This window comes from Podarcis gaigeae, assembly GCF_964106915.1.
Source record: "Podarcis gaigeae genome assembly, chromosome: Z".
In the NCBI taxonomy this organism is placed as follows: domain Eukaryota; kingdom Metazoa; phylum Chordata; class Lepidosauria; order Squamata; family Lacertidae; genus Podarcis; species Podarcis gaigeae.
Window position 1 is genome coordinate 10,893,978 of NC_139691.1, and position 21,736 is coordinate 10,915,713.

Genomic DNA, 21,736 nt, shown 5'->3' on the forward strand with positions numbered 1-21,736 from the left:
GGCTTTACAAGAGGATTACACTAATTCATGGAGGCAGCTCTTGAGGAGCTGGTCAAATGCTTGCTATCATGGAGCTAGCTCCAACAGCAGCTATGTTCTGAGATCTCATTTAGTGTGATGAGCACAGCTTGTCTTATGCTCATGTTTCCCTTTCCTCTGTTTTGGCTTTAACTTCTGATTTTCGTCAATCGCCGTTTCCTGTGCCACCCAAACTCAGTTCATGTGAATTATGGTTTGTTTAAAGTTTAAACAATGTGTCTTCATAATCCATGGCTTGAAGTTGACTTGTATCAGACAAACCATAGTTAAGATGAACCACTTTTTTTTAGTTCAGACTACAGGACTGTTAGGAAATGAATGCTTTTGAACTCCTTGTGGCCATGCTGCAAGGGGAAAGAAAAGCTCACTAGTTATCATTGTGCTAACCTAGTTACAGATAGGTAGCCGTGTTGGTCTGCCATAGTCAAAACAAAAAAAATTCCTTCCAGTAGCACCTTAAAGACCAACTAAGTCAGTTCTTGGTATGAGCTTTCGTGTGCATGCACACTTCTTCAGATACTTCTTCACTTCTGTTTCAGTGTATCTGAAGAAGTGTGCATGCACACGAAAGCTCATACCAAGAACTGACTTAGTTGGTCTTTAAGGTGCTACTGGAAGGAATTTTTTTTATTGTGCTAACCTGTGGGACATAAACTGTGAATATTAAACTGTGGTTTAGCATGATAGCCAGAACAGCTGTGTACCTAGATCCTTGGAAGTTTTGTCAAACCCAGGTTATGATCATTCCCTGACAAAGGGAGGGAAAGAAGCCCTGGCCCATCTCCAGCAGTTAAGCACTCTTTACAGAGGGACAGAGGGGGCTTTTCCTGAGATGGAGCTCTGCTTAGGGCAGATAAGATGCTTAATGTGGTGCACTTGAGGAATCTCAAGTTTGAACAACCAAGTTTGAACAACTAGTGTGAGTGGACACGCACTTGTAAACACACATGTGAATTAACTGGCTGTGACACTGTGATCAGTGTGTTTTCAGTGTGCAAAACCCAGCTGTAATGTTTGCAATGCTCCTTAGCTGCCCCAACCATCTGCCTATAGGGTTGCTATGGGAGGGGGCCTTGGCTCAGAGGCAGAGCACATGCAGGACCTAAAGGTTCAGGTAACTGGTGGCAAAAAAGACTTCTGCATGGTACCCTGAAGCATTACTACCTGTCACTTCAGGGGAAAAAATACGGAGCTACATGGACCATTGGTCTTGCTCACTATAACACATATTTGTACATTAAAAGGGGATGGAAAAAGGGTGGGAGAGTGAACCGTGTGTTCCCTCTGCTCTGCCACCCTCCAAAACAACCCATCCCCATTGCTACTTGGGACCATAAAGGAGGAAGCTTGGGAAAGGATCTTTTCCCTTTCATCACTCCCTTCCATCTTGGTGCTAGAGAAGATTAAAAGGCACATAGGAAGTTGTCTTATACCAAGTCAGAACAACAGTTCATCCAGCTCAGCATTATCTATGCTGACTGGTAGAAGCTCTCTAGGGTTTCAGGCAGTGGACACATAGGAAGTCTTGTATTCCATTAAGATGTCTGGGATTGGATCTGGGATGTTCTGCATGCAAAGCAGATGCTCTGCTTCTGGGCTATGGCTCTTCCTAGGCTAGTACTGTAGTTAAGAGTGTCAGCTCATGTTCACATCGCCATACAGTAGCAACATTGACTGAGTGATCTTGGGTTGGATAATCTCAGCTTAACCTACCCTGGAGGCTTGTTGGAATATTAAAATGCGTCTATTCAGTGAAGTATTGTCTACACTGACTGGCAGTGGCTCTCCAGGGTTTCAAACGGGACATTCCCAGCCCAACCTGGAAAAGCCAAGGTTGATCCTGGGACCTTCTTGCACACAAGGCAGGTTCTCTACCCTTGAGCTACAACGCTAGGAGCAGTATCCTTGGAGGTATTCATCATGGTGCTGGAGGTAGGGCTTCCCAGGATTCTCCAGCAGTGCTGCATCAGTTTCAGCTCTTCCAGCTGGCTCTGGAGTGGCCTGCCGAAAGCCAGCCAACGGCCACTAGGTCTGGAATCGAGGCCAGGTTTAATGTTTAGCCAAGTGGGGCAGACGAGGGGGTGGAGGTGGGGGTGATCCTGAGTGCTTCTAAGTCAAGAAGTCTTAGCTGACTGGAGAACAGTAAAAAATAATTGTGATAGCTAAAACCAATGGCCAAGGTAACGTTGGAAGTGGCGGGGACAGTTAGCACTGAGCAGACTGTGGATCAGTGTTCCAAAATATCTGAAAGGTCAGGTATGCTTCATTTATGCATCCCAAACACTATACATTTTGGAGCATGAAAGAGAAAGCCCATCCACTGTGTTTCTGCATGAACCCTTGTTCTTCGTGACTGAAGGGAAACTCATGCGGAGTGGCGACAACCAATCTCCTCTGAAGGCAAGTAAACGTTGTGTGTCTACACTTGCAGTGACAGGAGAGTAGCATGAATAAAAAAATTATAACAAAAACATCCACCATGTATCTTAATCTTAAGTAGAGGTTGGTGGGGTTCCTATATTAGGGCTTGGTCACAAAGAGAAAAGTTCTTGCAAAAGAAGGGACATTTTTATATATTTCTGTGTAGAAGTATGTGTGTAAAAAAACCTTTTCCTCCCATTTTTCTTCTGAAAGATGTAGGCAAGCATGCTAAAAAGAAAGTTAAAATTGCACTGTGGTTTTTGAGCGGAGAACTCGCTTTGCAAAGGGAGGTGGACAGGCTGCTAGCTCTCCACCCCCCACCCAGCATTTAAGCGCTGCAGGATTTTCTTTTCCCTTTTTGGTCAGATGGAGAGAGAGAGAGAGAGAGAGAGAGACTTTCACAAACGCAATTACAAGCTACTGTCTGCCTTGGCCCTTCTCTATTGATCATCATGTCATGACTAAATATTTAATTGAATCTTAGCTTTTTCTTCGTCTTCTTTTTGCCTTCCAATTAGGGGGCGTTTCGCTTCTGTGACTCCCTCCACTCCATCCACCCTTTCTCTCTCCCCCCCCCCCACACCCTGCCACCCTTTATTCAGAAAGCCAGGCTCTGCAATGGCTGCGTGAAGTTGTCTATGTTTCAAGGAGGGTCTCCTGCAGTGATGAAGCTAAACGCAGCAGCAGCAGCAGCAGCAGCAACAACAACCCTCCATCAGCTAAACTGAGAAGCAAAGCAAAATCTATCTTTTCCCCCTCATCTTCCCCCCCCCTCCCCGATAGCTTAGAGGGGCCAGTTAGCTATGTCTACTGATGAAGCACTTTTATTCCAGCTCTGTCTCCGAGGACCTGGGCTGTAGACGTGGAGAATTCAGCCGAAAGCATTATGGATCGGTAGAGCTGGTAAGTTTTTTTAAAAAAAATTCCCTCCTTATTTTATTTTTAAACAGAATTTTAAGCACAGCCTGTTTCATCCACCCGAATGGCTTTTTGTATAAAGCATATTGGTGCCTCCTAGCCACAGCTTATCGATTCTTGGCTTATCCTCTCTCCCACCCCCGCACCCCGATTTTTGAGTTACAGCAGGCAAGCTTTGGAAATCGGTGGGTGTGAAAAGCTTGGTGTCTCTTGTTGAGTTGGATTTTAATTGCTCTTCATTGCTGTTTATCTTTCAAATCGAATGCAATATGTACAAATCCCTCTCTCTCCTGGGGTTTTTTGTAGTCTGGTGGGAAAGCTTGTCTTTGCAGCCTAAGGGCAGTAAATAGACCCTGGTTTGTTCCCATGTAAGAGATGCTGGAGGCTGGCATGAAGTACCATAAACTGGTAATTGATTTGGGGAGCCTTTTCAATTTTTATTTATTAATTTTTTTGTACAGGAGGTTTTGGAAACATGACAAGAATTTTAAGATGTGGCAACAGGAAGTACGGAAAAGGGTTCTCCTTCCCAAACATCTTGTGTGTCTGTCTTTTTTTTTTTTTAACCCATTTGCCATCCATTTCCTCCATTCTTCCCCCACCACTTTGATTTTTGAATGGAGGTTGGAGAAAATGCTCTGGCACACACTGTGCAGCAATCACCTGAATCAGGGTGCCGTTTTTGGACTCTGATTATTTTAGAATGGAATTGTACAAGTTGGCCATAGAGGAAGGAAGGAAGACTGGAGGCAGAGGAACCCTTCCTCTTACTGCCACACAATTGCAGGGGTATAGCTAATAGTCAAATATGTGTGCATCCAGGTATTGGCTCCTGATAGATTATTGTTGGGCAGTGCTGTGCCAAGGAGACTGAATCCGTGTGTGTATTTGGGAACCGTAGGGCTAGCAATTTCAGTAAGAATTCACCAAAATATGTTCTCACCAAGGAGGCTACTGTTTGGCTGCTTGTTTCAAAAGAAACATATATAAATTGAGGGGCAGGGATTGTTGGTTTTGTTTTTGCTTTTGCTTTTTTGGTGTGATTAAGATTAAAGTTAATAAGGATAGCTCTGGCTGAGTGGTAGAGCATCTGTTTTGCATGCAGAAGGTCCCATGATTGATCTCCAGCATCTCCAGGTAAGGCTAGGAGAGATCCCTGTTTGAAACCTTGGAGAGCCTCTGCCCATCAGTATAAACAGTACTGAGCTTCATGGACCCATGATCTGACTCAGTATAAGAAGTTTCTTGAATGCCCATTATATATCTGCAGGGAGGGCACTAACTTAGTAACAGAGCATCTTCTTTGTGTGCAGAAGCTCCCAGGTTCAATCCCAGGCATCTCCAGGTGGGACTGTGAATGACCCCTGCCCGAAACCCTGTAGAGCTACTTCCAGTTAGTGTAGGTCAGGCATGATGAATCTGTGGCCGCACAGATGTCCCTGTACTCTAGCTCCCATCAGCCTTACCTGGCATGGCTAACGGACAGGGATGCAGGGAGTTGTAGTTTACTTGCTCATCCACACCAGTGGAAATTATATGGGTGCCCATCTGCACCAGGAAAACCCAAGGGACCATTGTCATCAGTTTTATTTTGAAAAGTGCCCCCTCCTGCTTTTCCTTTCTGGAAAGGAGCTGCGCAAAGCAGCTTACAAATAGAAAAGCAAAAAAGGAAAAGGAAAGGAAAAAGCACCAGTGACCCAGCCATTAAAACACAAATGATTCAATTAAAAACAGCAGGAAAAAGCAATGTGCAAGCAGTATCTCCCTCGTCTCATCTGAGGAGTAAAGGGCTGCTGGATTAGGCCAGCACCCCATCAAGTCTCAGCACAGCCAACCAGGTGCCCTCATGTGAAGTGCTCAGGCAGGTCCCAAGCACAACCTCAAGTCTCCCCACTTGCAGTTCCCATTAGCTGGTACTTAGATCAGAGAAGTAGAATAGAGCCATTCAGCTTAGCAGTCAGGGTCAGTGTAAGCCTGAAAGAGTCCCAGAGAGGTGCAGGTTTATCCATTCTCTCTCTCTTTCTCTGCGTGTGTGCGTGCACACACATACAGTCTTTCTTGGAAGAGTGCTGGATTGCTGCTGCATTTCAGATTCAACCTACTTTCATGAAACTTGAACCTGCTACTTGCCCTGCCATCAGTGGCGAAGGGTGAACACTCAGCTCTCTTCTCTCCCCACTTCCCCTTCTGCAGTCCTTGTAGATACTTGAAAAATTTGTTTTCCTTCCTTTGGAAGGGCTGGCACATCCAAAGGAGGTGTTCACATCAACCTTGCAAGGTAAACTAGTCTGAGGCAGAGTAATTCACCAAAGGTCACTCAGTGAGCTTCATGGTTTGATTAGGGATTTGAGCCCAGGTCTCTTCGGTCCAGTTTTAATTATATATCAGCTTTTCTACTTCTCTCTGTCTTTGTCAAGCCACATCAACCCTGCAGGCATGCTGGTTTAAGAAAGTCATTCCTTCTCCTTGGGGAACACTGATACAAATCAGTAGCATAGATCAAGGGTGCTTCAGTCTGAGGGACACTTTCCTTTCTTGGCAACCTTTTTTGTTCCACATGCCAGTGATGGGTGAGATAAGAGGCAGAAAGGAGCAGATCAACTGATGCACCTTTGGTGCAAAAGGCTAGTTTCTAGACAATTCATTTCATTAGGGTCTGCCCATGAAGAACTAGGGATGGTGCCCCACAGTGGGTGAGGCACTAGGGAATGTGTTGCTGTGGCAACTGTTGACCTAAAGCATTTGAAAGGGCTGTTAGATGAATGGAGGGCGGGTTTACCAAAGGGAGATTAGCCTGGCTGGTGAAATGGACCCTCCAGGTTCAGGAGCAGTCTATTTCTGAATGCTAGTGGGGTGGGTGGGGAAAAGCTATTGTCTTCATGTCCTGCTTTTAAACTTCCCAGTACCACCACCTTGACTAAGTGGACCTTTGTCAGATCCAGCAAGGCTCTTCTTACGTCCCAGGAGCTCAGTGGCAGAGTATCTGCTTTTCGTGCAGAAGGTCCCAGGTTCAATCCTCAGCTTCTTCAGGTAGTGTTCAGACAAAGACTCTTTGTCTGAAACCCTAGAGAGCTGCTGCCAGCCAGTGTATACAATACTGAACTAGATGGACGAATGGTCTGACTTGGTATGAGACAGATTCCTATATTATGAGCACCCAGAACCTCCAGCCTGAAGCACTGGCCTCATCTCCCCTCTGCTTGCCTTCTCGTAAGGCTGCTTTTTGCAAGCACACCCTGGCTTCCTTTGCTCAGCAAGACAGTGCCTGGGTTTCTCTTCAGCCACTGCCTTGCAAGATTGGATCTGGCACACATCTTCTGTTCATCTCCCCCCTTGTGAATCCGAGAACCTGGCTCTGGACGAAGAAACACCAGTGAATGATGAAGAAAGGAGTAACCAGCACCACATGATGTGTTCTTATTAAATCACTAATCCTCCTTCCTCAGTGATGTCATGCTTGCAGGATGATTCTGCTGGCAGGGAAGGAGGTCTCCTTGGTGTCTTTGGATGTAGGCAAGAAAAATTCATCTGCCAAGAGGGTGTCCCTTCCTCTTTCTTAGGTCTGAATGCAGTCCGAGAGCATCTGTTCATTTTCCAGCAGATCTATAAAAAGTTGGAGAAGGCTGAGCCTTTCTATATCTTGCACCCTCAACTCTGTCCCTAACTCAGGGATAGGGAACTGGATACTATCAATGAGCAAAATCCTTATCTCCCAGCAGGGCTTGTTTGACAGGCGAGTGGGGGCCGTGGGATTGACCTCTTGCCAATCACATGGCATTGCAAAGATGTCTGTTGGCCTCGTTTTGACCCACAATGATAATCAGTTGATCCTTGAAGCTTGCAAAATGTCACAACTAAGTCACTAAGCCCCGCCATAGTGGCTAGCCTGCAAAAGAAAAGGAAAATATAGAAATTCTAGCCTATTGCAACGCTAGAAATCTTTTTTTCTCTGTGCTGGCCACAGAACAGGACAAGCCCAATATATGGAAATGCAGGCAGTACGCCCACTTGTCAATCTGCTGGTGTCACTCCAGTGGGCGACAGCAGGGTTCACTTCTGGGGTGGCTGTACCCATCAGTTCCCCATAGAAAACTAGCGCTGAGCTAAAGCAGCGGGATTCTTCAGCTGACAGCAACTGCCTGCTGGAGTGACACTAGCTGATAGACAGGTGGGTGTGCAGTTAAATCCTCCTCATATCCCTGCAGAGAGCCAAACTGAGCTGGGGAATGTGCTGGTGAAGCAGACCTCTACAGAAAGTAGGATTGAAGTCTCTGCTCATCATCTGAAACGCAGAGACTTCAGTTCTGCTCAATGCTGCTCCCTGTTTGCTATCTCCTCCCACCCCATCTCTGCAGGTCAACTTTAAGAGATCAATCTCCTGACATCACTGTGATGTCAGATGACTGACAGGTGGGTAGCCCAATTCACCTGTCAAAGTCAACATGCAGAGGTGCTGGGAGATAAAAACCTGGCCCTTCAGGCTAAAAAAGGTTCCCTTACCCTAGTAGTAAAAGGAAAAGACTTTAACTATCACAGAGACCAAGCAGACTGTCAGAGGAGGAACTGAGAAATCCGCTCCTTCTATCATACCCCTCCCAGGGATTCCTGGTTGCCTATGGCAAATTGTAAAGTGCAAGACTGCCCTCTGTTAGGGCTCTTGCTGTGTAAGGTGCTTGCTAGCATCCATTTCTAAGGCTTAACAGATATATCCTCTCTGCACTTTGGGGAAGAAGTGTGACATATCTGAAGCACCCCTTCCCTTGCTCTTCTGGGTACTATCTATCATTGACCATGGTCAAGAGTCCATCCATTGGATAATAGATATGTCCATGTGTGAGCAAGAGATTTCCAGAAGATCAGCAGGAGTCCTATGTAAGAGCAGGGTCTAAGAGAAATAAATACTTATTTAGAAATTCTTGACCATTCTCATTTTATTACATATATAGCACTACCTATGTACATGGTTCTTTACAAAGAACTGCTGGGAGGGTATCTAGTGGAGCAAGGAAGCAACAAAAGAGGTGCATAACACTGTTATACATGTCTGTGGTGCAATTGCACTTGGAATACTATGTATGGTTCTGGCTGCCTCACCTGAAAAAGGATATTGTAGAACTGAAGAAGGTTCAGAAAAGGGCAACCAAAATGACTGAGGGAGTGTAGAAACTCCCCCTATGAAGCAAGGCTACAACATTTGGGGCTTTATGGTTTTGAGAAAAGACAAGTAATAACAGGAAGACAAGATCAAGGTGTTTAGCAGGATGCATGGTGTGAAGAAAGTGGGGAGGGAGAAATTTCTCTCTCTCTTTAAACACTAGAACTTGAGGTCATCCAATGAAGCTGAACGTTGGAAAATTTAGAATAAAGGAATAGGGCACATAGTTAATCTATAGAATGCACTCCCAGAAGTTGTTATGGGCACTGACATGTATGACTTTAATAATAATAATAAGAATAAGAATAAGAAGAAGAAGAAGAAGAAGAAGAAGAAGAAGCCAGGCTAAGGGAGGGTAACACCAGTAAAATTACAATAAAAACATAATGGGGGGGGGGAACAATTTAAAATACAGGTTAAAAATACAATTTAAAATGCAGCCTCATTTTAAAAGTAGCCCATAGATCAAAACCATAAGGGGAGGGAAACATAAGGGTCAGACTGAGTCCAAACCAAAGGCCAGGCGGAACAGCTCTGACTTGCAGGCCCTGCGGAAAGATGTCAAGTCCTGCAGGGCCCTAGTCTCTTGTGACAGAGTGTTCCACCAAGTCGGGGCCAGTACTGAAAAGGCCGTGGCCCTAGTTGAGACCAATCTAACCACCTTGCGACTTGGGACCTTGAAAATGTTGTCATTTGTGGACCTTAAGGTCCTCTGCGGGGCATACCAGGAGAGGCGGTCCCGTAGGTATGTGGGTCCTAGGCCGCATAGGGCTTTAAAGGTCAAAACCAGACCTTAACCCTGACCCTGTACTCCACTGGGAGCCAGTGCAGTTGGTAAAGCACTGGATGAAAGTGATCCCGCGGCAAGGACCCTGTTAAGGAGCCTCGCCGCAGCATTCTGCACCTGCTGGAGTTTCTGGGTCAGCTTCAAGGGCAGCCCCACGTAGAACGAGTTGCAAAAATCAAGCCTGGAGGTGACCGTTGCATGGATCACTGTGGCCAGATCAGGGCAAGAAAGGTAAGGGAGCAACTGCTTAATACGGCGGAGATGGAAAAATGCCACCTTTGGTGTGGCTGCAACCTGCGCCTCCATGGAAAGGGAGGTGTCGAAGGTTACACCCAAGCTTTTTAAAGGAGAGGATTGAACAAATTCATGGAGGATAAGGCGACTAGCCACAATGGCTATGCTGTACCTCCATTGTTGGAGTTACTAGGCCTCTTAATATCACTTGCTGGGTATCACAAGTGGGAAGAGCTCTGTTGCACTCAGGGCCTGCTTGCAGGCTTCCCGTGGAACATCTATTTGGCCACTGTGAGAACAGGATGCTGGCCTAGGTGGGCCCCCTTTGGAATGATCCAGCAGGGCTCTTCTTACATTCTTAAGTGGGAAAATAGAGACATGATTAAGCAGGTGAAAGACTATGTGATTATTCCTACTGGATTGCTATAATAAGGACTAGGGTGATGAACCAAAGGCTTCCTGGAAAATAATGGTTCGGGGAGGGGCAGCTTAAGGGAGGTGATTGCACAAAGTCATTTTGGAAGGCTATTCCAGCAAGGCATAAGGCACAGCAAGGGGAAAGGGGCTGAGTTTTCCCGGAAAACAGGAGACTGCTGGACAGTAATATGGTGAAGCAAGATGAGTGAAAGTCTCATGGATGAATCAGGAATTAAACACAGAAAGATAAGGAGGGACAAAACCATGGGTTTGAAGGTGCAGACAAGGTACACATAATCCATCCCTGCTTGTCTCCCTGCCCTCCTGTGGTCTCCTAAAAAGGAAGCTCAAAAGTGTCAGTGATGTGAGTTTCCTCTGTTTTTGGGTCCTGTTGAGAATTCACACGAGTCTTATTTATTTCTCAAAACCCACCCCCCCCCCTTGTATAAGGCTTGAGGACACAGAACTTGGTCCTGTGCAATTGCCTACTTGTGAGATCAACAAAGAACTGTTTGTGAGGAACAGAGCTATAAACCTCCAGTTATAAACCTCCACCATGACACTTTGAAATGCCAGATTTTGCCCTCCCCACCCACCTTGCTAAATTCACAAAGAGGGGGTGGTTGTAGTCCTGCGACAGAAAGCAAATGTATATGTATTTCTCTCCCCCCCCCCCAAATGAGCATATTGTGCTAAAGAATGGGCAGAACCTTTTAAGAGTCTTTTCATCAGATTGATGCTGAAATGCATTCTGCATATTCGACTCCATTATGATTTGCTCAGCTTCCCAATTTGGCTGCTGTGAAGGGGAGAAGTGTGTGCGCACGCGCGCATCTATATATATAGAGAGAGAGAGAGAGATGCAGATGTCATTGCTCCAGATGAAATAACTTTTTATTTTGTTGGAATCTAATGTGTCTTTCAGCAAAATGGGTAGGCTACATCAAAATTCATTACCTTTAAGGGAATTCAGAAATAATTCTCTTTCTTTTTTTACATTTTAGCGCCGGAGCAGTTTGATTACATTTTCTGAATGGTTTTCTTTGCCAAATGGCACCTGCATTCATCAAGAGGAGAGCCAGATTAATTCTGTGGGGTTTCAGGTGCTGTTTTGCTTGCAGACAAGTGGAATTTCGAGTTATTCACCTAATTGTTGAAATGAAACAACGCAGGGTGATCACCTGATCGTCGATGCATGAAGAACCCCCTTTTGCCCACAGTTTGATTTCAGTGATTAGGTAGATCTGGGAAGGGTGATGTGAAAGGCAACTGAAATGATCAAGGGTTTGAAGCATCTTCGCTACCAAGGGAGTCTTAAGCAGTGGTAGGAAACTAATGGTCCAAGAGCCACATGCCACCCTCAACTCAATTTCATATGGACGGGAAAATGGGGTGAAAGATGAAATAGAGTGAGCAATGGAAAGAAGGCCATTTACCAACCTGACAGGGGCTAATGAGAGCTGGGAGTCTACCAATGCAGTCGTACCTTGGTTCTTGAACGCCTTGTGACTCGAAAGTTATGGTTCCCGGACACCGCAAACCTGGAAGTGAGTGTTCCAGTTTGCGAAAGATTTTTGGAAGCCAGACATCCAACAGGGCTTCTGCAGCTTCCAATTGAGTGCAGGAAGCTCCTGCAGCCAATCGGAAGCCACGCCTTGGTTTTCGAACGTTTTCAGAAGTCAAACAGACTTCTGTAACGGATTCTGTTCAAGAACCAAGGTACAATTGTACCTAAAATGTTCCAGGTTTGGGAAGGCTGAGCTAGATTTTTTAAAAAATAAATTATTGAATTTTCCATTATACAAATTTGCCATATCAAACAATTTTCACAAATTTCAACTTTTTGGACTTCCCTCAGCTTCTCTGCCAATCATCCATATTTTCCCCTTTTTACACATTTTCTAAATTTAATATTGCATTTTAATATTACCCTTACTGTTTGACAATACTCCTCTCACTTCACAAAGCCTCTTTAAATCCCACTAGCGTTATTTGTTTGTCACATATACTTTTCAGATATTCTACAAATTTCCCCCACTTTTTAGTTGTGGAGAAGAAGGCAACCTGATAAGGCAACATAATGGCTATTTTTCAGATTATAAAGATGGGGTGAATAAACATTTTTTCCTCTTTACATGGTCATCTTATTTAGGCTGAACTGATGGAGATGATTTGTTGGCAATCAGTTTAGGAATGGTAAAAGGAAGCACTTCCTTGACTGTGTCTCTGTGCCAGTGCATCCCACTGTGGTCAAAGTGGCTTAGTGGGGGCTGGGGTGGAGGGGAACATTGTATTTTTTGGATCCTGGCCCAGTAGTTGGAACACTCCAGTAGCTTCTCAGATTGCTAAACCAGTGGTGGCTGGTTCCCAGTAGGACTAGTAGGGTCGAAGGCAGGGAGCCCAACAGTAGGTGGAGCCAGACAGATGGAGGCAACTAGTTCTAGTTTTGTCCCCATCCTCTTCCGTGCTGACTTATTCTGAAGGTGGTGGGGCAGTTTCCCGTTTGACCGAACAGACCAGGCTGTACTGCAAACAGTTGACAGTATCTAGCCATAAAGAGGCCACATCTATGAAGCATTCATTTCTCAGTGGTACAAAGGCATCATCTTTGGGGATGGAGTGAGAATAGCAGAATGACCTTGTTTCCTGAAACAATAAGATGTTCCCATACAGTTTAGAAAGTTGGTGGTGAGCCTAGAAATGGGTCTTATACTGTAATGAATCAGGCCATTGGTCCATCTAGTTCAGTATAGTCTACATTGACTGGCAGTAGCTCTTAGGGGTTTCAGGCAGGAATTCCTCCCAACCCTTCCTGGAAATGCCATCAATTGAACCAGGGTCATTCTGCCTTTAAAGCAGATGCCCTGTTGTTGAGCTAGTGCCCTTCCCTTAAAGTCTTTCAGGTGGTCTTTTGGCCCTCTGAAATCCACACATGGGAGCAATATTTATGTAGTGTATGTGAAATGAGACCCACTGTTGCCTTTTCTCACAGGGAATGAACATTTTCACACTCACAAAACAGGAATTCTGGCCAGAGCCAGAAAAGAGGCTTCAGAGGGCTAGATTTGGCCCAGAGACATCCATTGGGCCTCCCCTCTTCTAGAACAAAAGACAGCGTCTTTGAAATATGGAGTGTCCCTTAAATTGCAGGACATCAGGCACCCTCTGAAAGTGCACAGCTTTAAAATGCACATCTTGTTGACCGAACTGTGCCGTGAGCTAGCGTCTGAATTCAATAGGCTACAATTTGATTGTATTTATTATCCATCTTCATTCTGGAGGCTTGCAGGCTCCAGTGGGGTCATGCAAAGCTGAATTCTACACAACACAGCCACACCAGGGTCCTCAGTGGCCAGTGGTATAGTATTATGCACCGGATGTTCTTTCGTTCTTGACATGACATTGCTTAGAAGAGTGAAAGAGGATGGTGTGGTGACATCACCAAGCTGCCAGGGGCTAGGGGTGGCAGGGAATGGGAATGGGAATGTGTCAACCTTGCTAATTGTCCTGAAGTTATTGATATATTTGTTGGACTTTTGAGGGCAAAAAAAGGAGAAACTTGGGTTTATGGTCGTAAAGTGGAGTAGGGATGCAACAGTGTTTTGGAGAATGAACACTGCATTATTTGCAGCTGTGAATAAAGGTCCTGCATACAGCAACAAGTTTCCAAGAGGCTACTGCAGATCCACCCTGCCAACCTAGCAGTTTGAAAGCATGTCAAAGTGCAAGTAGATAAATAGGTACCGCTCCAGTGGGAAGGTAAACGGCGTTTCCGTGCACTGCTCTGGTTCACCAGAAGCGGCTTAGTCACGCTGGCCACATGACCCGGAAGCTGTACACTGGCTCCCTCGGCCAATAAAGCGAGATGAGCACCGCAACCCCAGAGTCGGCCACGACTGGACCTAATAGTCAGGGTTCCCTTTACCTTACCTTTACTGCAGAGCCACAGGGGAGAAAAGATAAGAAAGTCTTAACTACAGTCATACCTTGGGTTACAGATGCTTCAGGTTGCGGGATTTCGGGTTGCGCACCACGCCAAACCCGGAAGTACCGGAACGGGTTACTTCCGGATGTCGGTGCTTGTGCATGCGCAGAAACACTAAATCACGCTTTGTGCATGCGCAAAAACACTGAATCGCAACCCGAGCATCCACTGTACTGGTAACTGGGGCCCATTGGAACTCGTAGGGTGGAGGGCAGGGAGCCCAACACTAGGTGGAGACAGAGTCAACCACAGGCAGAGGCAACTGTCCCATCCCTCCTCCATGCTGAGTTCTGCAAGAACAGTACTGGTACTAATGAACAGGAAGCTGAAAGCCTGGTCCATCCCTTTAACTGGTTGTAAGTAAGAAGGAAACCAGGTGAAGGCTGGTTAAAGGCGGACTGAGTTTGGTGGGGTTGGTGCCTAATTTGTCCACAGTCTTAATCAATGACTTGTGCAATATATTGTGTATTCAGTGCAGCAGGAAGCTGGTCAGCACTTTAAAATGAGGAATGAAGATGAGTGATAGGTTTGACTTGTATTTTCTTTCTTTCCAGAAGTGCAGTTTTCTCATAAGCTCGTAGGATGTTCCTCTGAGTTGATCTTCAGGTGATGGGGCAGTCTCCAAGTAGGGCACACACAGTGACGCTTATTTATTTATTAGATTTATTAGATACTGCCCTTCATCAAATGATCTCAGGGCAGTTCACAAAATAAAAACACAAGACAAAAAGTTAAAACAGTTAAAACAGAAAGAGCAAAACAACAACCTTCTCCCTTCAGTTTCTTTTTTAGAGATGAAGATAAAACAAAGGGGGGGGGGGAGTAGACAGGAGGTACATTCAGGGAGATTGATCAGATGTGAAAGTGGCTCTGAGGTTCGGTAGGTCTTTACCAAGGGCCAAGCCCTTAGTGTGGTAAGTCCCGCCCTGTAGAACACCTTGCCAGTACAGTGGTACCTCGGGTTACAGACGGTTCAGGTTACAAACTCCACTAACCCAGAAATAGTACCTCGGGTTAAGAACTTTGCTTCAGGATGGGAACAGAAATTGTGCTCTGGTGGCACAGCGGCAGCAGGAGGCCCCATTAGCTAAAGTGGTGCTCCAGGTTAAGAACAGTTTCAGGTTAAGAACAGACCTCCAGAACGAATTAAGTTCTTAACCCGAGGTACCAGTGTAAAACTTATTATTCAGACAGACCTTTCAAAACTGAGATTTTTTGCCAAGCAGCCTTTACTCATCTGTTTGACATTTTAAATTGTTTTTACTGTAACTACTGTTTGTGTTTGTGCACCGCCTTCTGATATATTTATATTCATATTTTTTGAAATATTTAAGTAATAATAAATAAGGGTGACAAAGCAGAAAGTAGGCAGGACCAAAGTAGGAAGTAAGTGTAGTGCCCTCTTCTCTCTTCTTAATCCATCATCCATCCATTCATCCACCCACCTGTAATGTATAGGAATGCAGCCTTAATTTGCACCCCTCCCTACTGTAATAAGATAAAAATAAACTGACTGTGATTTCCCAAAGAGATACATTTATAGTTCTTGCATATATTCCTCATTAGTTCTTCTGGGTTTCCCAGCCGTTTTAAAGATATTTGTAATTCACTTTAAGTCATTTAGAGATTTTTTAAAGCAAGCAAGGGTAGCCGGATAACATCACTCCAACAAGCTTTGTCCTTTAAAAAAAATAATATTAAAGATTTCTTAGTGTAGAAAAATATGTGCACTATCTCTTTTTTCAAGTTGTGTTTTCTGCAGATCAGTTTCATTTGTTGTGAGACATTAGTGTTGTGTACAGGGTTAGGTTGTCCTTTGTGGGTAACTTTGCAGCAATTGAAATTCAGGCATTGCTCTCTCCCCCCCTCCCCTTTTGGTACATTATGTTCTTTCCATGTGCATTATTACTATTTTTTTTAAGGATTTAAATTTTATTACCCTTCAGGTTTTTAAGGTGCTAATTAATTCATTGACATGACACTTAATTGTTCAGGAGGAAGAGTAGAGATTTTTAATTCAACATTCGGATGTTTAAATTTAAACGCGAAATGAAGGAGAAAAAGCCTCCAGGGTTTCAGGCAGGGGTCATTCACAGTCCTGCCTGGGAAGATGCCCATGATGCTACCATTGAGCTACAGCCCTTCCCTAGGTTGGCGTAGTGTGGAACTTGCAAAGGTTGAGGATTTAAAAGGTAAAGAGAGCAATTGTTGCAGGGCTATGAGAGCCAGTATGGTCTGGTGGTTAGTGTGCTAGGCTGGGAAGACCCAAGTTCTGGTGCCCCCTTACTCATGAAGCTTACTTGGTGACCTTATTACTATGTGACCTTATGCACTCTCAGGTTAACCTATCTCACAGGGTTATTGTAGTGATAAAAGGAAGGATGGGGCAGAGAATGAGGCATACCAGCTTTTACTTCCTTGAAGGAACAGCAGGATCCAAATGCACCATAAGAAACAAAATGCACATCAACATAATTTGCACATTTTTACAAAGCAGTAGAGTTCATGTGACTGCCTTGGCATCAAATGCGCCTTTTGAGTGGCCAAAGCTGGAAAAAAGCCAATCTGTTTTGGGGCATAATTATCACTTTTTACAGGCTTAAAAATATCCCTGGTGTTGGAGAACTTCTGATTTGGGTGAATGGGGTGGTAGCCAGTGAAATGTCAATGTGGTGTTTTTTTAAAAAAACAACAACAACTGGATTTGTGAAAGGTGGTCTCTATATATAGACTCATTTAAAATGCTTCCTGTTTTATTTCTGAGTCCCTCCTTGCTTGGCTAATACTTCAGTTGAAGCCAGTATGTGGCTTCCAAGACAAAAAAGAAAAATAATGATTTCAAATTTACCTTCTTTAAAAAAAGTGTGGCAATTTAAAAGGCTTTTTTTTTTCAGTGACAGCAAAGGGAAGGGAGAACTATTTAGAAGAGGAAGTTTTTAACACTCACGGCAAACCTTATGCAGTGGGAAAGGTGGTGTGTTTATTTATATATATTTATAGTGAGTTGATGCCTATTTCATATGTAGATCTGTCTTGTTCCCTTTGACAGATGACCAGTAGGCAGGTGATTCACTGTAGGCAGAAAGCAGCCCCAGTAACAAACAAACCCAATAACAGCAAAAAATGCATATGAATGAAATTGCTTTTAGTTTTCATCTGGTAAGAGATTAAATATCTCCTACCCACCTGAATTTTCCTAAGAAGAAATATCTTAAAGAGTTTTATATCCTTGTAATCAAACATAATTCTTTTTTTCTTTTTTAAATGCGGCTTCTAACTTGGTTCCTTGTGCATTCTGCCTGCCTCTCCAAAAATGCAGTTTCAAGCTGCAACTGTCTGGTAAAGGCCATTAGATGTGGCTAGAGTTTGTGTTTAGGATATCCCAAGCTGTTTTTTAATGTGGTAATAGCAGTCACGGGATAGAGAAGAGTTGGACAATGGGTACACTACTGGAAGAGGGAGATTTAACCTTGTTCCCTTTCGCTGTTCCCCTTGATTAAAAGCTGGCATTGGTACTTACATGTCTTGCACCCATATTAAAAAAAAAACCATGTAGAAAGCTAGGGTGAAGCAGTTAGACTGGTTCTGAAAGGGGTGAGATTTATCAAAAAATGCTTATAGAAAATGTGCAATGAGTTTCCCACCAGGGAAAGCCACTAGGTTTTTGGAATCTTCATCTGCACCCCAGTGAGCATCAGAAAATGAGCATCACATTATTCTGTGAAATAGCTTAAATGGTGGACATTGCAAAAGTTCATCTCTAGAAATAAGGAGGGGAAGGAAGTCAAGATTGAGAGAATCTACCTTAGAGAATACCAGGTTTCAAGCATACCTTACTGAGACAGTGCAGGTCAGCAAGTTCTAAGGTTTTGAATTAAGAGCATGTAGGTGTTTGCAAGACCAGATCTAATGGGTGAGGACTGTAGCTCAGTGGCAGAACATCTGCTTTGTATTATTATTATTACCCCAGTTTGATCCCTGGAATTTTCTGATAGGGCCAGAAATGTCCTCTGTCTAAAATCCTGGAGTCTCTGCCAGTCAATGTAGACAGATTGAACTAGATGTACCAATGTGTGTGTCTCAAAGGAAGCTTCTCCTGTTTCTAATCTTGTGAATCTGCTTTGGTACCTCTGAAGGTTCTGTGACAGATTAGGGACCACAAATACACACCACTTTGCTCCTGTTTCTAGGTAATACAGACTAACCAGATTATGACATGATTTGGAAGTGGCTTCCTTAAACCATAACTACATGGGCCATGCCTGCAAGCTGGACACAAGGAAGCCTTCTAAATGAAGCAAACAGGGTTAAGCTCAGCAACACTTGCACAAAGCATTCAGTAGAGAAAGAGAGAAGAGGGTGGCAAAGAGAGAGAGAGAGATAAAGTATACTTGGCTCTGCCTACTAACCAGTCTCCAATTACCTTTTCTGATAGGTCAGCAGCCCTGCATAGAAAGAAATGTTCCCCATCTCTGCTGTACATTTTAAACTCCCAATATCCTTAAAGGGGCTCTGTCTGGTGCTGCTGCTCTTGAAATATCACGTTCCTTTCTGTGGTTGGATGTTATCCTCTCCAGCATTCATAAGGATGATCCTCTTCATTTTTTAAATCAAACATGCTGCTGAAACCTGTTTTGGGAGCGGGGCTGGGGAATAGTGCTGAGAGAGAATGCAATGTCGGTGCTTGCATTCTCTTTCTGACAGGCTCTGTGCTATTGGCATCTGCCTGAGTGGCGCAGAGGGGATTCATCTCCAGATCTCCAGGGGCATGAGCCGCATTTAAAGAGGGGCATCATGCTTCTGAAGCACCTTTGGAGAGATTTTGATCTTTCTTCATTATTTATTTTTTCCCTTCTATGTGTAGATGTATTGTTTCATTGACCAAAATTAACCTTCCAGTTTCATCAATCAGACAAGTTAGAAGCCCCCACTCCCCTTTAAATATTGGGAGCAAAATTGGCTACCCCTCAAAGGAATGTAGGACCAAAGCCTTGCACCAAATCAGACCATTGGTCCGTCTAGCTCAGTATTATCTGCACTGATTAGTAGTGACCAGAAACCCTCCAGAACCTCCAGACTGGGGTTCCTTCTCAGCCCTACCTGGTGATGTTGGGGATTAACCTTCTACATGCCACCAACCTATGGTGCTTTCCCTTTCATCTTGCAGCCTTACCTGTAATGAGACTACCCAGATGTCATGTCTGCTCTTTTTAAAAACCACTTCACTAAATTCTCCAGAAATCTTCTGATTTATGCCACCTGTCCCTGTGGCTCCGTACTAGTCAATTTTGCCATTTGCTCCAAGCGACAGCATTCTTTTATGCTGCTAATAACAGTCATTTCCTGGCACAGGAGAGAGAGAGAGAGAGAGAGAGAGAGAGAGAGAGAGAGAGAGAGAATATAAAATTGGAGCCAAAGATTCACCGTAAAAAAAATCTGTATAAGTAAAACCAGACAAGTTCTGTTTACATCCAGCCTTCTCTGGCAGCTTTCAAAGGCTGTGTGTGTCTCTGAGCTTGGAAATGTTGAAATATAACGCAATTTCCAGTTCAGAGAAAGACATGGGTGATATAAGCCAGACACTGGATGATCTTTTTAAAGTGGAGGTTCTGCAAACAAGTGACGTCTCTCAGCACTCAGATCCGGCATAGGCTGTTGTGACAAAGGGGGTCCAATTCTGTTAATACCAATATGTTTCATAGTATCTCCAGGTGATATGTAAGGGCTCACAAGGGCTAGGGACCTCAAAGAAAATGGGAGTGTTCATATGCAGACCTCTCTTCATTGTTTTATTGGCTTTATCGGCTCCAAGGCACGGAGCCTGATTGATTTTATATTGAAGGTTCATACCCCACCTTTCAGTCAAATGATTCTCAAGACAAGTTCCATGTAGGTATAGGCAAAATTGTTAATTTCAGTTTCTCATCTCTCTAATCTTTAGTTCAGTTCTTCATAATACCGCATCATGTTGGATATATATGTTTAAAAGATTCTCATGAGAATTCCTCCGCATTTTAGTGCAATATTCTCATCACATGATGGTTCTGAATGTAATTTTGACCAATATATACATTTTTGCAAAGCAGTTTTCTCTAGTATAAGACATTTTTAAATGTCTTAAGTGTCTGGAGCTGATGTGAGTTACAGTCTAACATCATATGGTTGGCACCACGTTGCCTACCCTTAGTATCGAGGGTACTAGGGGATAAACAGGGGCTGGCAGTTAATCTGCTAAAGTCACCTAGTCTGCTGCTTTTAAAACACAGCAGTTGATAGGTTTTGTTCCGATCGGGTTAATTCGTGCTAAGGTATAGGAATAGGTAAGCGAATAGGAGATGGCACTTACCCAGGCCTATCCAAACAAACAAAACCCAACAACAACCAAAAACCTGACTCTACAGGGGCAGAATATAAGCCAGGTGGACAGGATATGAATCTGGGGCGGGGGGGGGGACTGAAATAGTAAAACTAGATAGATGGCGATCCAGGTTAGTGTGAGGATTGCTTTTCAACCTGTTGATTTGAACTAAATTGTCAAATCTTTTGACTCTGCCAGCCTGTTGGATGAACCACGGAATAGCACAGACTACAGTGGTACCTCGCAAGACGAAATTAATTCGTTCTGCGAGTTTTTTCGTCTTGCGAATTTTTCGTCTTGCGAAGCACGGATTCCCATAGGAATGCATTGAAAATCAATTAACAAACAAACTTGCAAGATGTTTTCATCTTGCGAAGCAAGCCCATAGGGAAATTCGTCTTGTGAAGCAACTAAAAAAACGAAAAACTCTTTTTTTTTGCAAGTTTTTCGTCTTACGAGGCATTCGTCTTGCGAGGTACCACTGTATTTCTACAAAATGAGATCAGGGCCACAGCTCAGTGGCAGAACATTTCTTTTGCACACAGGCGGTCCCAGGTATCTCCAGGTATAACTGGGAACAAATCCCTGTATAAATCCCCGGAGAGTCACTGCCAGACATTGTAGACAACACTAACCTAGACAGACCAGTGTTCTGACTCTGTATAATGCAGCTTCCTTTGTTGATAAACCTTGGATGGTAGTTATATACTCCCTGCGACCTTAACATTTATGGCTGGCCAACTTGGCCAAAAGCAGCCCAGGAGTGAAGTTCATTCAGTTCTTTAATTGCAAACTGCTGGCTGCTTTAAGTGAAATGCTAAGAATAAAAAGCCTTATAATCTCTCTGAGCACGTCAGGAACGTGGGAACATAAATCTGGCCGAGCAGCATCTGGGTCAATCCAAGTAGCATTGACGGGGGAGACAGCTCAGAGACCAGCCAGCTGAAACATGCTGTGAATTTGTCTCCAAACATTAGCAGAGTTTATTGGCAAGAGCTCAGTATCTTTTCCCAGCAAACAAAGGCGTCTATTGGCAGGAGACCACAGGGGGAGGAGGGGTATGGCTTCAGTCACAGAAATGGGGTTGTTCCCACTTGGACAACTGTTAAGTCCTCTGCAAAGTCCATCAGTCATCGTAAGGCTGAGTCAGTGGTGTCTGTTACCAAGTCTAGACTGGCAGAGTATTACCCAGCACAGGGTCTCCAGGGTCAGTTCTTGGATCTGGACTACGGGAGGCAGGAGGGGCTTATCCCTTGAGAATATGAGCCTTGCTGGATCGAGTCAACAGCCCATCTATTCCACCATCCTGTTTTCACAGTGACCTACCAGATGCCTATGCTAAACCCCCAGGAAACAGCACTCTTTCCCACCTGATTCCCAGCAACTGGTATTCAGAAGTATACTGCCTTCGACAATGGAGAT

General features: G+C 44.2%; 1 protein-coding gene across 8 annotated transcripts in view; it reads left to right on the forward strand.

The window, feature by feature from the left end:
- The window catches only part of GARNL3 (GTPase activating Rap/RanGAP domain like 3), a 115,396-nt gene that overhangs the window by 33,215 nt on the left and 60,445 nt on the right, over positions 1–21,736 (forward strand). For 6 of the 8 annotated variants that reach the window (XM_083721699.1, XM_083721701.1, XM_083721700.1 and 3 more), the window contains one exon: positions 3,294–3,363. The exons of the other annotated variants lie outside the window; for them this stretch is intronic. In XM_083721699.1, coding sequence (XP_083577825.1) covers positions 3,294–3,363 — 70 coding nt within the window. The remainder of the gene's footprint in view (positions 1–3,293; positions 3,364–21,736) is intronic. 8 annotated transcript variants of the gene reach the window in all.